We start from the raw sequence: 17257 nt of genomic DNA, 5'->3' as shown, positions 1-17257 counted from the left end.
AGAGTACGGGTCATGGTGTCAGAAGCCCTGGGTTCTAATCCTGTCTGTTCCACTTACCTGCTGTACTTCCATGGCCTTTGGTTTCAAAATAGAGATTCAATACTTAGCCTATGAGCCTCATGCAAGACAGGGATCGTGTTGCTTAAAACCATTTAAAAAAAAAAGCAGCAGGGGCAGAATGGCACCGTTGTGGTGGTAGTGAGTCTGGATGGGTGGGTAGTCCCTGGGGTCTCAACTCTTTGCAATTGGGGTAGGGATTCCCTTGAGTCCATGCTAATGCACCCCTCGATTGCCACCATCCCGTGGATTCCTGGATTTGGGATCCCCAGAAGGCCCAATAAGCATTCCTGATAGCTGACTGCTGAGGTTTGTAGGATGCCAAACTCCCACACTCATTGTGATGGCAAATTTCCAAATTAGTAGATTCCCCAAATGGATTACACAGGCATTTGGTTATAAAGGGTTAGCCAGCATTACTTAGCTGAAGATGGCAATGGCAACAGTACTAATATAACAATATTGTAGCATAGCTCCAGCGGAAAGAGCATTTGCTATGGAATTAGGATACCTGGGTTCTAGTCCTGGTTCTGCCAACAAGGGCTGGGCCATCACTGCTGACGATTCCTGACCAAACAGCCAGCTAGAGTGTTAATGCAATCTGGACAGGCCCAGCAGGAATCGTGAAAAGCAGTTGGATAATATGAGCATCAAAGAGTGCAGTGGTTGCCAAACCATTCACCTTCTGCCTTAAGGCACAAGGGCACGGCCTAGCTGCAGTCACTTTTGGTTGGAGAGGGAGAGCCATTTACATTAGAACCCTTTTTGTGCACAGTTACAGTGTGCCATCTATGTGCTGTATCCCTGCCCGTACTCCCCAGTGGGACCATGGCTGGCAGGAACAGAAGAGTGTGAGTGGTGCTGTATGATGATCCATTAACAGTATGGCAGGGTTTTGAGCTTGAAATGTCCATCATCATCATCATTATTAACCTCCTGACTTAAGCCCAGGAGTAACTGCCCCCTTGATTGAAATCCTCAGCTCCCCTCCTCAGTTCTCCCGAGGACCCGCGGCCACAGGGTCCTTCCTATGTAGTTCATTGATGAAACCACCGGCCTTCCAGGTGAAACATCAGTTCCCTATCCACTCCTTGCAGACCTGAAGCTCAGGACCCTCTTTCCCTCTGTGACGGGAATTTCTTCCCGCTTCTCCTTGCCCAAATGCTTCCCTGTAATTGGTTGTTCGGCAGCGCTGGTCACCAGGTGGTTGGGCGGCCCTCCATGCACAGCCGCCTTTTCCCCTTTTGGCCTAGGACTAGTCATGCTTGAACCGTCTCTTTCCCCGTGTGGCCTTTACGTCAGAGGCCTCGGGAAATGTTGGTCCAGAGGGCCTGTGTGACCCAGCCAAAAATGATCCCTCTCCACTGGGGAGAACAGACTGGAGTCCAGTCCACGTATCCCTTTGTGGTACTTGCTCCCGTCCGCCACGGAATGGGTCAGAGTCAGAGCCAGTTGGGGTACACCCCCAACTGATCCTAGGTAATCCTGAGAGGCCGAGGCAGGTGCACAATTGCAAGTCTTTCCCAAAGCCCTGTGCCTTCTTGCTAGTTAGCGTTACCTAGAAGAGATCTCAGACCCACTTGGCCCTAGAAAATCAGGTTCCAGGCTACTGGATCTCTAAATTTCTGGGTATGCTCCCCAGTGTTCTTCAGGTGTCCCCTTTTAAATCAATCAAAAGGCATTTCTTGAGCACTTGGAAGGCACACTTTAGCCTTCGACATTCTCGTTCTTTTGGAAATGCATACATTTGATTTTTTTTTTCTTTTTCCTGGCATATGATCTGAATCTTTGGAAGCCACTAACATTCACTCTAATTGAATGTTCTGAAGTAGAGCTTCAAAAAATGTGGATGTACTGAGAAGTTGTAGAGGGTAAAGAGAGCGGACTCTTGGCTAGGTATCCTGGGCGAGCTATTTGGCGTGGAAATTAGAGTTATTTAGATCTGGATGAGTTTGTCGTCCAGGCACGGAAGTAGGCACTATTAAGTGCTGTGTTGAAAGGCTCTTGACGCTATTGTGGGTCCTGCTAACTGTTTGGCTGTAGGGCCTGGACCTTCTATAGAAGGCATATCCAGCTTCTAGAGCAGTAAGATGATCAACATTTCCACTCCAAATAGCTCTGCCCAGGATACGCAGTCGAGGGTATGCTCTTTTTTTCCTCTACAACTAGAATGTAGTCAGCTCACCAACATTGAAGCAGTGCTTGCAGCACTACAGCTCTGATGGATAAAATATATACTCTGTTGTACTCCCCTACAGAGTAAGTGCTCTGTAAAAACTGTTGATCGACTGGCAGGGTGTATTAGTCTTACATAAGCCTTTCCAGCCACACTCACATACATGGATGCAATTTTACCTTCAGTCAGTGTCATTTTTTGAAGATATAGCCAGTTGCAATACAGCCATACTTTTAGGGAACATAACCCCCATTGTTTTGTGGGTTACATTTTCCCCCCATTGAGTCTCTGCGGGAAACCGTAGAAGTCGACAGTGGCTGTTGACTAGCGGTGGTTTTATTCAGCCTCAGTGAAAAATGTATCCAGTTGAGGTGGAAAAATAGTTCTTTTTCTTCATAAAATGTCTTGTAGCCTACTAACTCCATCTGAACACCTTTGCACACTTTGAACTCATTTCCACATCAGGGTTGTCTTCATTCACTTTTCGTAAATTCATCCACTTCCTTGAAAATTGATGCCAAACTTGGCAATCCCTAAATTTTAACTGGGGGAGGAGAGACTGAATAAAATCCTTCATCTGTTTTAACGTGCTTCAAGAATGCAAGAAGCTGCGTGGCCAAATGGTTAGAGCTCAGGCTCGGGAGTCAGAAGAACCTGGTTTCTAATGTTGGCTCTGCCTGTTGTCTGCTGTGTGACTTTGGGCAAGTCACTTAACTTCTCTGTGCCTGTTACCTCATCTGTAAAATGGGGGTCGAGACCATGAGACAGGGGACTGTGTCCAATGTGATTACTTTGTAACTACCCCAGTATTTAGTACAGTGCCTAGACCATAGTAAGCACCCTAAAAAAACCCTAGAAAATTCATTGGAATGTTAGATCTCAGGGCCTCCTTGGTTGACAGTTCCGTAGAATGAGATGCAATTAGGTTGACTTCTGCCTCATCCATTTCTAATTAGCTTGTCTCCCCAATGTAGCAGCTTAATTGGTGTGGGGGGGAACCTCCAAAATTTAAACACGGTTGTTGATTGCTTAATCACAATTCGGGTGGAGGGGAAAGCAGGATGGGATTTGCTTACCCGTTAGACTCAGCCCACGTCATGTTGGGCTTTGTATGGGGAGAAGGCATCAAACGGTAGAGGTAGTTACCCTGGGGTGGTTTTGAACTAATGTATGTCTGCCAATACTGGTATATCCCTGAGTCGTCTTTACTTTTGGGGAGTTGCTGCAACTGGGGGTATGTGTGTATTAATGTTGTATGTTATAGTAGTGCGTGTAGCCACGAGTAGGGTATTGTTCAAAGAAAGTTGAATGAAGCTCTGTCCTCTAGAAGCTTATAAGCATCCAACAGCAGACATACAGGAGAGGATGTAAACTTTAAAACTAGGGTTTTCAGGGGAGCGATTCCCCTATCCACACCTCTTGGTGCAGAGAAGTGCCTGAGTGTTTAGATAGCAAACAGGGTATGAACTGCTCAGAACTCAAGGCTTGGCGCGTTCTCATTAGTGTCTGCTTTCTATGGGTAGATTCGAAAGCCTAGGTGGAGCGCTGAAACATTTCTCTCCCTCATCGCTGCCTGCCCCTTAGCTGGATTCTGACGAGCAGAGTCATAATACTACTGCCCCTTCTATCCATTGAGTGATGGAAGGGAGATATTTGGCTACTATACGAGGGGAAGTGAGTTTAAGATTTTAAATTGGAACAATTAGATCACTTGGGACAGTTGCAAGTGTGTTTAGTTGGCTTGAAAAGGGACTGGAAAGGAGTGCAAGGAAGGTAGTCTAGCCTAGAGAGTCTTGAAGCTGAAGGTGGGGTATTTATTGTGCTTTAAAATGCGGAGGGTGGTGATACAGTGAGACTGAGTATAGGGGAAGATCTGAACAACAATGGATCTGAACCAGTGAAATCAGTAGGATTATTTTCCGTGGGCAAAACTGTACAGTAAATAAGGTAGAAGTTCGTGTAGACCAAAATCCCAGGGCGTATGAGAGCTGTTGGCACACTGGGTGTGCAGTGTACCGGTTTGGGGATGTCTGCTGGGACTTTGTTGCATGTGCAGTTCTTTCTGCGTGCCCAGCAGCAACACAGAACTGCTCCCTATTGGCAGAGGAAACCGAAAGCAGTTGGTCCTGAACGCAGCTCCACATTCTGTGACCCTGGCAAAGTTTTTCTCTGTCCTCTGGCATTGAGTGATAGGGATTAACTGAGGTGATGATGGTTTCCCCTGGGAATTTTACCCCAAGATCTGCTGTATCGCGATGATTGAAGTCGGCACGGGTACATGCAAGAAGCGCAAATAACTAGAAAATGCTTTATAAAGCCCAAACAATGCTGTGCAGTCCTGAAGAGCCTATGGTATGCCCCTAGAAAGAATTTCATCTGGCGAAACACTCACTAATAGTTCTGTGATCTGGAAAATGTGATATTTGAACAGCAGTAAAAGCAGGGATGTGATTCCCAGCTTCCGGGATTTGAGCAGATCAGTGGAGCAGGGAAAGAGAGCCTTGCTGGATATAGGCATATTGGCTGAGGAGACGACGGAAGGAACTGCGGGAAAGGTTGACATCCCCGCCCCACTGCAGATTGCTATTTTCTGAATACGTTTTTGTCCCTGGAGCCTCTGATGAGAAGGAGAAAGCCAGGCCTTGAAGACTCATATATTACTGGCAGATAGGCAACACCGTATTAAAGTCCACCCAGATTCTGTACATAAGTACTATGGAGCTGAGGGAAAGCATGCAAATGCATTGCAGAGGTGACACAAAAGGAAGTAGGAGAAATGGAAATGAGGGCTTAGTCGGGTATAGGCTTCATGGAGGAGATGTGCTTCATAGAGCTTTGCACATAGTAAGCGCTTAATAAATACCATCATTATATAAGCAGAAGCAGTGTGCCTCAGTGGAAAGAGCCTGGGCTTTGGAGTCAGAGGTCGTGGGTTCAAATCCTGGCTCCGCCAATTGTCAGCTGGGTGACTTTGGGCAAATCACTTCACTTCTCTGAGCCTTAGTTCCCTCATCTATAAAATGGGGATTAAGACTGTGAGCCCCCCGTGGGACAACCTGATCACCTTGTAACCTCCCAGGTGCTTAGAACAGTGCCTTGCACATAGTAAGCACTTAATAAATGCCATCATTATTATTATTATGTAAAGCTTTGAAGGTGGGGAGTGATCATCTGTCAGATATAAAGAGGGAGGATGTGGGTGAGAGGTCAGCGGCAAGACAGACGAGCTCAAGGTACAGTGAGTATGTTGGAATTGGAGGAAGGAAGAGTGCAGGCTTGGTTGTATTTGGAAATTAGGAAGGTAAGATAGCAGAGAACGAGGTGATTGAGTGCTTTAAAGCCAGTGGTTTCTGCCTGGTGTGGAATTGGATTGGCAACCACTAGAGGTTCTTGAGGGGTGGGGAAACGCAGAGTGAGCGTTTTTGTAGAAAAATGATCTGGGCAGCAGAGCGAAGTATGAACTGGAGCGGAGAGAGACAGGTCAGCGAGGGGGGTCAATGCAGTAGTCAGGGTGAGGTATAGTAAGTACTTGGATTAGCATGGTAGCAGTTGGGATGGAGAGGAAAGGGAAAAGATAAGACCAGCCAATCTGACCAACTATTGTACCTGTTGCTTCATAAGAGCTTGTCTACCATTACCAAGCCCCATTCTAATCGGACAGAGTTTTAAGAAGGAACACTCACCTTTTGAGCCTGCACTCAGAATGAAAAGTGGGCACCTCTCTTCCATTTTGATAGTAATGTAGGAGCAGAACCAGATAGTAATGAGGTTGTGGAAGCATTATCATTATGCTCCATGTAGCGTTAACCATTGGATTGGTTGTTGGTGGTTGATCCCTAACTCACTGATGTGTAGAGACCCGAAAAGGAGTTCTTTGCTGTAACGACAGGGAACCCCATGTGGGACAGGGACAGTGTCCGACTGGATAATCTTATATCTACCCTTCTACAGTGTCTGGCATATTGCCACTGCTTAACAAATGCTATTATCGTTATTTATTGCTAATAAGAACAGAGAACTGCATCCTTGATGTGCTTAGTCCAGGATATTCATTAAGTGCTTTGTTTTGTATTATTAATTCTTAATAAATAGTACTGCTACTGTTAACCCAGCATATCTCAGTCACTTACCTAAACCAAGGCTTCTGCCTCCTTAATTTTGGGTTTCGAAGAACACCAGATACTGTAGAGAAATAGTTGACACTACAAGCTATCAGGCTACATTTATAGGGGAAGCAGTATCTAACTGCCTGTTAGTCTTTTTTAACCGGTCACGTAATGAGGCTTTTGCTGTAGAACCCTGAATATGAAGAACAGCCATATTAGGTGGTGGTTTCCAAAGGGCAGGAATTGGGGAAGGATTCCTTTCTCTATCTCCCTATCTTTAAACCGTAGTCATTTTTGAATAATAATAATAGTCATAATAATGGTATTTGTTAAGCACTTACTACGTGCCAGGCACTGTACTAAGACTGGGGTAGACAGAAGCAAATCAGGTTGGATACAGTCCCTGTCCCACGTGGGGCTCCTAATCTCAGTCCCCATTTTATAGATGAGGTAAATGAGCCACAGAGAAGTGAAGTGACTTGCCCAGGGTCACACAGCAGACCAATGACGGAGCCTGGATTAGAACCAATGACCTTATGACTCCCAGGGCTGTGCTGTAGCCACTACACCATGCTGGTTTGTTTCACCTGTTGAACCAGTGAGTTTGGTGGATGATGGTAAAACTCAGAATTGAACACTTCTTTTGGACTATCACCAACCTGAGACTGAAACCATGCACACCAACAGCAGTCTTAAGTGCCCAGTGAAATCTAAATAAAAAAAGCAGATCATGATTCAGTGGTGTTCCTCAAGCGCTTACTATATAGAGCACTGTACTAAGTGTACAGTTCCGGAGCAACCCATACACATTTTTAATATGAAGCCTCTCTCACCATGGAGGGGTTCATCCCATGAAGGTGAACCTTGATGTCGAGGATAGAACCTGGAAGAAAGATTGCAGAAAATAGGCTTTGCGGACCCTCTCACTCTTTGGTCTCAGACTGGACTCACTCCTAGTCTGGCTTCTGCCAGAGCAAAAGGTGCAGTGACTAAATGGGGAGACAGGGATGGAGCAAACAGAAAGTTGCATCCAATGTTTTTGGCTTTTTAAGGTGTTGGACCCATTTTATGGCAGCAGTAACTGCAGCATAATGTCAATCCTGTGCCATAGTGTCATAACTCAATAGGCTGTTGTCTTGGAAGCTGTTGGGGTCTTCACCAGTGTCAGTCATATTTATTGGTCACTTATTGTGTGCGGAGCACTGTGCCGAGCACTTGGGAGAGTACAGTATTACAGACACATTCCCTACGCGTAGCAAGCTTATAAGGTAGCCAGCTTTTTTCCAGGATTTCTGCCAAGCCTGTCCACTCCCAAGTGCCATAGGCCATTCTTCGATTAGAAATTTTTCCCACTGGTGGTGTAAGCCCTCTTTTCCCCGGCTCGTACTCCCTTCTACATCATCTGTGCACTTGGATCTGTGACCTCTGGACATTTGCTATTCCCCCCTAATGCCACAGCACTTACGTACATATCTTTAAATTATATATTATACATCACGTGTTCATATAAGTGCGCCTCCTCCCCTGGACTGTAAGCTAGTTATGGGCAGGGAACGTTGAGAACTGCTAATTCTGTTGTAGTGTACTCTCCAAAGCACTTAGTACAGTGCTCTGCACATAGTAACTGCTCAGTAAATACTCTTGATTTAACTTATAAATGTGTGTATATACAAGTAATGTGCTATGTAGGTCATTAGCCACAGATCATACGTAATCTGTATCAGTAGAGGAGTATCACAAAGCCATGTTAAGTGAAACCTTTTAATATTGAACAAGGTGGTTGGGTTCTAGCTACTGGTGAGGTTGAATCACTACCTGAACTGCAATAAATAGAATGAGTGTGAACCATCTGCTAAAGCTGAGCCATCCCAAACCTTCCCAAGACTTCAGAAAATTCAGTGGAGCTGCATATCAGGTGATGCAGAGTTAACGGTTTTCTACATAGAGGTTTCAAGTATCCAAACCTCAACTGCTGTCCTCCACTCTGGGCATGAGATGTCTTAAATAGCCTTTCTCTTAGATACTAGTCTGAAGGTGGCTCTTTATTTTTCTTTATTTATTTTTTTTTGCCTCGGGTACCTTTGAGGAGGTAGCCTAGAAGTGGCTCCATGCCATCCCCCTCAGAGCCTCTGCAGCCTCAAAGGCTCCAGCCTCACCCCAGAATGGGGGAAAAATCAGAACTTGGGCCCCACTTGAACCATAGAACCTAGTTCTGAGAGAGAGGTTTTTCTTTCTTTTAAAAAAAAATTTAGGTGTGGTTAGGAGCACACTGTATTCCTCTTTTGTGGGCTTCTGCTCTACTTCCTTCCCCCTACTGTGGGAATCCCACAAGTTCAGTTCTGAATCCTCTTCTCTTCTCCATCTTCACCCACTCCCTTGGAGAATTCATTCACTCCCATGGCTTCTACTACCACCTCTGTATGGATAATTCCCAAATCTACATCTGGCTACAATCTCTTTCTTTCTCTGCGATCTCTTATTTCCTTCCTGTCTTCAAGACAGAGACGCAGCATGGCTCAGTGACAAGAGCCCGGGCTTTGGAGTCAGAGGTCATGGGTTCAAATCCCGGCTCTGCAAATTGTCAGCTGGGTGACTTTGGGCAAGTCACTTAACTTCTCTGAGCCTGAGTTCCCTCATCTGTAAAATGAGGATGAAGACTGTGAACCCCCCCTTGGGACAACCTGATCACCTTGTAACCTCCTCAGCACTTAGAACAGTGCTTTGCACATAGTAAGCGCTTAATAAGTGCCATCATTATCTCTACTTGAATGTCCCACCTGTACCTCAAAATTGAACTCCTTATCTTCCCTATCTTCCCCCCTACTTTCCCATCTCTGTGGACAGAAGCAGCATCCTCCCTGTTTCACGAACCTGTAACCTTGGCATTATCCTCAACTCATCTCTCATTCAATCCACATATTCAGGGTCACCTCAGCCCTCGCAACATTGCTAAAATCTGCCCTTTCCTCTCCATTGAAACTGCTAACATGCTGGTCTAAGCACTTTTTCTGTCCCGCCTTGATTACTGTAGTAGCTTCCTTACTGTGTCTTGCCTCTCCCCACGCAACTCCATACTTTAATCTGCTACCCGGATCATTTTTCTACAAAAGTGTTTGGCCATGTTTTCCCACTCTAAAAAAACTTGCACTGATTGCCTATCCACCTCTGCATCAAAAAGAAACTCCTTACTTTAAACAACTTAAGAGCTTTAAAGCACTCCTTGCCCCCTCTTAACTTATCTCACTGCTTTCCTACAAACTAGCCCACACAGTTTGCTTCTCTAATGCCACCCTATTCACTGGTTCTTGATTTTTGTCTCTATCACCACCAACCTCTCGCCCACGTCCTGCCGCTAGCCTGGTATTCCCTTCCCTTTCATATCCGACAGACACTCCCTCTCTCCCCCCCAACCCTCTCACCAAATCCTTATTGAAGGGGCATCTCCTCCAAGAAGCCTTCCCTGATTAAGCTCTCATTTCCTCCCACTCCCTTCCACGTCGTTCTTGTACCTGGATTTACTCCCTTAATTCAACCCTCCCATCTAACCCCCACAGCACTTATATACATTTCCATAATGTTTTCATTTATATTAATGGCTTACTCTCCCATTAAACTGTAAACCCAGTGTGGGCACGGAATGTGTCTACCAACTCAATAAATACGATTGATTGTATTGCTTGTCTTATGCTGTCAAGTTGTTTCCGACCCATAGTGGCTTCATGGACACATCTCTCTCAGAACACCCCACCTCCATCTGCAATCGTTCTGGTAGTGTATCCATAGAGTTTTCCTGGTAAAAATGCGGAATTGATTTACCATTGCCTTCTTCCGCACGTAAACTTGAATCTCCGCCCTCGACTCTCTTCCGTGCCGCTGCTGCCCAACACAGATGAGTTTTGACTTGTAGCAAATTGCCTTCCACTCGCTAGACACTGGCCAAGCTAGGAATGGGATGAATATGCCTCTGCTTGATTCTCCCTCCTGTAGTCGAAACTGATAGATTACTGGAATCTCTCCCGGTGCGATCCTGAGAGGATATTGTATTTCTTACCACTATCCAAGATTGTCACTTGGAGTAGTGTGTGCATGCACATTTGTATCTGATGCTGTTGCAACCATTTGGCAGGCAGGATTTGTACCCAAATCGGCAGCAGTTCACATAGGGTCCCCGACTTTCCAAGGATCTCCTGGGTCGGGGCGGATGAGGGGCCGGCAGGAATTGACTAGTGGTAGTAGTACATGCCGGAACTATCACTTCTTCACCCTCCTAACACGGAGGTCAGGACCACTTTTCAGGATTTGTATTGATATTTGCTGAGTAGTACCCCACTGGGTGCAGTGCGCTGTAGTATTGTGCTTGGGATTTTTGCAGCAGGGCTTAATGAGTGTCCTTGGATGTCTTGGCAGGCATCTTTGCCTAATGACCTATATGGAACACGGTACTGTCGGTGATGAGATTGTATCCATGAGTGTTTTCACAAATTACCACTTGGCAATTGTGTATAGGCCATTTGGTGTAAATGTAATAACATTAATGGGCAGGGAGAGAATAAGAGAGGATCAGAGAGGGAAAAGTAAAGTTCCCACAGGCAAGAGTGAATATATGGCATACCAAGCTGCCCATGTATCAAGTTTTGTATGTTGGTATAAAGAGAAAGGTTAACTTTGGAGGGAAAGCAGAACATAGAAACTGTTAATGACCTTTGTGAATTTTAAAACTATAAACTAATTAAAAGCAGCACCTATCAGATAGCAAGCAAGAATCCTGAGGAGGAAACCCTTTTGGTCTGTATTTAATCAACTTGATAGATCAGAGGCCAAGCCGCATGAATTGAAGGGCCACAAAATAATGAGTGTCCTTGGATGTCTTGGCAGGCATCTTTGCCTAATGACCTATATGGAACACGGTACTGTCGGTGATGAGATTGTATCCATGAGGGTATGGGCAGGGTATGGCTGAGTACTGCTGATTTAAAAACCAGACAAACAAAAAACTACAGCTAGTTTTTGGGAGCCAAAAACTAAGATGGTGTAGAAGCATTTGGTGGGAGGGAAGCAGTGGGATATTGCTGCCAATCAAGTCAGTCCGTCGAGCCATGGTATTTGATGACTTTGTGCAGAACATTATACTAAGTGCTTGGTGAGGTATAATACAATAAGAGTTGGTAGGCATGATCGCTGCCCACTGGGAGCATACAGTCTTGCGGTGGCAAGGATGAGAATAAGGACTAGGGGAAATGGCAAAGTATAGAATATGTACATAAGTGCCGTGGGGGTGGGATGAATATCAAACTGAGATTCAAAGGCCTAAGCAATGCAGGGGTTGGGGCAAATAGGTTGAATAGTCATATTTGGCTATGAGGGATATGGGCAAGGGATCTGCAGCGAAACAGAAAAGATTGAGGTATAGTCAGTAAGTTGGCACTAGGGGAGTGGAGTCCGTGGGCTAGGTTGCTGTAGACATTCTTTCAAAGGTCACCCCTACTATAATAGTCAGTACTTCCATAATGCATAGATTTACTACATGTTTTGGTTAGAAGGCTGTTGGGAGAATTAGGAAACATTCTTCCAACAACTTAAGTCTGTGTGAAAAGCATAAGAGGAGGCAGTGTTTTGACATGTACGGCATTGTGTATTCTCCTAATTTTCCTCCATCTTAAAAGAGTGTATCGACCATGGGGATTGTTCAGCCACTCAATCATTCAGTGGTATTGAGCCCACTGTTGGGTAGGGACCATCTCTATATGTTGCCAACTTGTACTTCCCAAGTGCTTATTACAGTGCTCTGCACACAGTAAGTGCTCAATAAATACGATTGAATGAATGATGTCTAATGGCCGCTTCATTCATTCGATCCCATTTATTCGGTACTTACTGTGTGCAGAGCACTGTACTGAGGGCCTGGGAGAGCGCAGTAGAACAAGAAACAAACAGACCCATTCCCTGTGCGCCTAGCTTTAATTCTATTTGTTCTGACGACTTTGACGCCTGTCTCCATGTTTTGTTTTGTTGTCTGTCTCCCCCTTCTAGACTGGGAGCCTGATTTTGGGTAGGGACCATCTTTATGTGTTGCCAACTTGTACTTCCCAAGCGCTTAGTACAGTGCTCTGCACACAGTAAGCGCTCAGTAAATATGATTGAATGAATGAATGACCACAATTCGTTAGGCATTTAATACTGACTGTACTTCTCTAATGCAGTCTTTGTGGCCATGTGTGTTTCGGAATTACAACTATTGAGTGACAACAGACAATATTAAGTAATCAATAGTATTGGAGTGCTTCCTATGTGTAGAGCACCACACTAAGTGTGTGGGAGTGTACAGTACAACCTAATTGGTAGACATAGTCCCTGCCCAGATGAGCTTAAGTACCAACAATATTTATGAAATATTTGTGTAATTTACGATGTCTACTGCCGTGTTTTTTAGAAAGAGGCAAGCATAGTGAAATTTTCTTTGAGAACCGCTTCTCTTGGGCCTAGAAGTGTTTGCCCGTTGGTGCTCAAATACTTTTTGATATTAATGATACTTGATGGAAAATTGAGTTGCTGAAGAGGAAGGTTGTTTGGGTGAGGGTGTGGATGAGTATGGGATCTAATAAGGTCCTTTTACTTTAGTATTTTTCTGTCCAGTTGATCATTTCTAAGCTCCTTGTGGGGCTGAGATTGCATCTACCAGCTCTATTGTTGTACTTAGTAACCAAGTGCTTAATAACAATGCTCTACATACAGTAGGTACTCTGTAAATTAATTGATTAAAAACTTGGGTAAACCTACCAAAATATGTCTGTCCTCATGTCCTGCCACAACCACCACCACCACCTGCTCTGTACCACATTCCACTTGACCAAACACAGTTCATGTCTAGTAGGAGTTGATAAGACTGTGAGCATGTGGGACCTGGACTATCTACCCCAGTGCTTAGTATAATGTCTGGCACATAGTGAGCTCTTAACAAATACCATAAAAATATGCTTAGCCCGAACATCCACAGAAGCTTTGGCCCATCTATTTAGGATCCCATTCACTGAGGGAAAAGGGAAGGAATTGTACCCAGTGATCTCTGGTTCTGGCCTAGCTAGGATTGGGCAGAGTGGAAGGGAAAGTGTATTTATTTACCCAAATGGCTCATCTACTTGGCAGCAAATGTTGACAGAGGACAGTACCCTTTCCTCTGGCACAAAGTCATGGACTAGCAGCTCACAGGTTACAGAGCCAGTTTGAACTTCTGATTATCCAAAAGGTCCTTTGTCCCAACACGGTTAACTAATCAATAGCCTTCTTTCTGAGGCAGTTAGTGAATGTACTTTGAAAATGGAAATTTCAGTTTGGTTCATCGGAAAACGTTGACGGTAGTTATTGCAGAGGCTGTTTTAAAATTCAAACAAAAAGTGTGCTACAGGTATCTGACACCTCTCTCCTTTGTGGGGAGGGGCCACCATGATGCAGGGCTTTTTACCACTTGGTCCTCGGTACCAGGGCTACGGGTCGCTTTCTGGCATCACCACTGCTTTCAAATTCTTTGTCCTGGCTGCCCCTATATGTCCACTCACATCTCTGTTCAGAAGCCAGTGAGACTGCCTGGGCTGACCATAGGGTAGGAAAGACCAGTGGCAGAAACCGGTTTCTAAACCCCACGTTTAAGATGCTCTCCCGGTGAGTAGGATTTCAGAGGGGCCTCAGAGGTTGGGGCAGCAGCCGAAGGCAGGAACGGTCCTAGCACAACCTCAGAGCCGGGCCTCCCTCTTGGCAACAGTCCCCGGTGGCCTCAGGGCACGAAAGGGTTCCAAGCATTTGGTGCTGGGGCTTTCCAGAGAGATGCAGCACTGTTTCTGGATGGCGGGTTTCCTGCAAGGTGTCAATTGGTAAGCAGTGAAGAGACTTAACCCTAACCATGGAAGGTACCGAACATGGAGCAGTGAAATCTAGAGGCAGGACAATGAAACCTTTGGTGGCTGAAACGTTAACAAGCCTAGGAACCACAGAAGATGGGGACTACTTCCTAGCAGCAATCAAAAGTTCTTGCTCCTTGCCTAGCTATCCTGCCCACTTGCATTCATTCATTCATTCAGTTGTATTTATTGAGCGCTCACCATGTGCAGAGCGCTGTACTGAGCGCTTGGGAAGTACAAATCGGCAACATCCAGAGACGGTCCCTACCCAACAACGGGCTCACAGTCTAGAAGGGGGAGACAGACAACAAAACAAGTAGATAGGTGTCAATACAATCAATACCATCAGAATAGATAGAATTATAGCTATATACGCATCATTAATAAAATACATATAGTAAATATGTACAAATAAAATAGAATAATAAATATGTACAAATATATACAAGTGCTGTTAGGGGGGCGATGAGGAGGGGGGAGGAGGAGGAGAGGAAAATGGGGAGACTCAGTCTGGGCAGGCCTCCTGGACGAGGTGAGCTCTCAGTAGGGCTTTGAAGGGAGGAAGAGAGCTGGTTTGGCGGATCATCATCAATCGTATTTATTGAGCGCTTACTATGTGCAGAGCACTGTACTAAGCGCTTGGGAAGTACAAATTGGCAACATATAGAGACAGTCCCTACCCAACAGTGGGCTCACAGTCTAAAAGGGGGAGACAGAGAACAAAACCAAACATACTAACAAAATAAAATAAATAGAATAGATATGTACAAGTAAAATAAATAAATAAATAAATAAATAAATAAATAGAGTAATAAATATGTACAAACATATATACATATATACAGGTGCTGTGGGGAAGGGAAGGAGGTAAGATGTGGGGGATGGAGAGGAGGACAAGGGGGAGAGGAAGGAAGGGGCTCAGTCTGGGAAGGTCTCCTGGAGGAGGTGAGCTCTCAGCAGGGCCTTGAAGGGATGAAGAGAGGTAGCTTGGCGGATGTGTGGAGGGAGGGCATTCCAGTCCAGAGGAAGGACTTGGTCCGGGGTCGATGATGGGACAGGCAAGAGCGAGGCACAGTGAGAAGGTTAGTGGCAGAAGAGCGGAGTGTGTGGGCTGGGCTGTAAAAGGAGAGAAGGGAAGTGAGGTAGGAGGAGGCAAGGTGTTGGGGAGCCTTGAAGTCGAGAGTGAAGAAAAGACTGCCCCGGTAACAAAGTTGCCAGAGTCTGATCTATTGTGTTTCTTTTTTTCTGCCAGTACAAAAATGTACTGTGGAGACTCCCCAGTAAATGCTCTCAACTGTTTAAATAAAAGCACTAAGGTGTAATAGGAAATGTTATTATTACTATTATTATAGTATTTGTTGGGGTAGGTATAAGTTAACCAGGTTAGACATAGTCCCCTGTCCCACGTGAGGCTCACACTTTAAGTAGGAGGGGGAGCAGGTACTTAATTCCCATTTTATAGTTGCAGAAACTGAGGCACAGAGAAGTTGTGACTTACCCAAGGTCACCCACCAAACAATTGGCAGAGCCTGAATTAGAACCCAGGTCCTCTGTCTCCAGGCCCGAAGTCTTTCCGCTAGGCTGTTCTTCTTCTCAGTAATAGAAAGTTCATTGTTCATGCATGCATTTCCAAGATCCAGAGAGGTGATCTAAACAATATAAATACATTTTAGAGCAGTGAAAAAAGCATGCGGTAAATGTGGTTTTATGATCAAGCAGCAATGTAAAGCCATACCAGTGATAAACAATTTTTGGATTAGATACATTATGTGAAGTTGTAGATAAAATGTACCTTTCAAAGTGTTCTTTCTCAAAGCCCATTCAGGAAAAGGATACTTTGTTTTCTCATACTAAATGACAGACAGAGATGGGATTTTTAATCCATCTGGTCAAGCCAGTTAAAGTGCTTCAAAAATTGAGGATGGAAAAGTACAAATGTGAAAGGAGAGATTTCTTTGATTCAAGGTGCTGAGCGGTAAAGCAGGAGCCTGGAAGTCTTTGGACCTGGGTTCTGATCCCTGCTGCCCCATTTGTCGGCTGTGTGACCTCGGTGACCAAGATCAACTAACTTTGTGCCTCAGTTACCTCATCCGTGCATGGAGATTAAGGCTGTGAGCCCTATGTGGGACAAGAACTGTGTCCAACTTAATGAGCGGCTATGTACCCCAGAGCTTAGTATAAATTGCATTTGAAGAAAAGGAGGGGTGAGGTGAACCCCACATGCAGAGCCAGGGTGTTATTGGGAAGCACAGACTCTAAGAGGTACATGCAAGATCATGCATGCAGTAGCGGTATCCCCAAACTGCTTTATAGTTGGGAGAATTTCCTGCTTAAATGAAAGAACAAGCAGGGCTGTGTAGAGGATTCATGATGTAGATTGTGTTCTGCTTGGAATTTGAGAGTGTTTTGGAAGCTGGAAACCACAGTAGCTGGTTAAGGGATAAAGTTTGTTCACTGGATCAAACAATTTTATTTTGAAATTACTGAAGAACTCAAGGTCTAAGGTTTCCTGTTTTAATTTTCAGGCTGAAGAACAGTTGAGAATTGTTGAAGAACAAAGAAAGATTCATGAGGAGAGGATGAAACTAGAACAAGAGAGACAGCGTCAACAAAAAGAAGAGCAAAAAATGATCCTGGGCAAGGGAAAATCAAGACCAAAACTGTCCTTCCAACTAAAAAGCCAGGATTAAATCACAAACTCTGAACTTTTTACAAAGAGAAATGGAAAAACTTTGTATGGTAGCTTCATGTTGAAGTGTTTTGGGGTTTTTTTTTTTTTTTCCTGGGGGCGGGCAGGGAAGTGGGGGGGACAAAGGGATGGGGAGGGCTTTTTGTTTTTTTTTATTTGGAAAGTCTGGAAAATTAGCTTGTTCTAATAGGGGCTGTGCTCTGCAATTCTTTATTTTTTTCTTTTTAACATCCATTAAAGTCAAATCCTTATCAGATCATTGTTGTCTTTTAAAGAACGCTATATTTTCACCCATTTTGATTCTGCATTAGTGGTCTTAAGCAGATCAGGACGCTTT

General features: G+C 44.7%; 1 protein-coding gene across 1 annotated transcript in view; it reads left to right on the top strand.

The window, feature by feature from the left end:
- Positions 1 to 17030, top strand: part of ARGLU1 (arginine and glutamate rich 1) — a 34410-nt gene extending 17380 nt beyond the window's left edge. The window contains exon 4 of the mRNA XM_038758996.1: positions 16757 to 17030. Coding sequence (XP_038614924.1) covers positions 16757 to 16921 — 165 coding nt within the window. The 3' untranslated portion in view covers positions 16922 to 17030. The remainder of the gene's footprint in view (positions 1 to 16756) is intronic.
- The last annotated feature ends 227 nt before the right edge of the window (positions 17031 to 17257 follow it).

Source organism: Tachyglossus aculeatus, chromosome 17 (assembly GCF_015852505.1).
Source record: "Tachyglossus aculeatus isolate mTacAcu1 chromosome 17, mTacAcu1.pri, whole genome shotgun sequence".
In the NCBI taxonomy this organism is placed as follows: domain Eukaryota; kingdom Metazoa; phylum Chordata; class Mammalia; order Monotremata; family Tachyglossidae; genus Tachyglossus; species Tachyglossus aculeatus.
The sequence above is the reverse complement of the archived record's forward strand: the minus strand, read 5'-3'. Positions and strand labels throughout refer to the sequence as shown.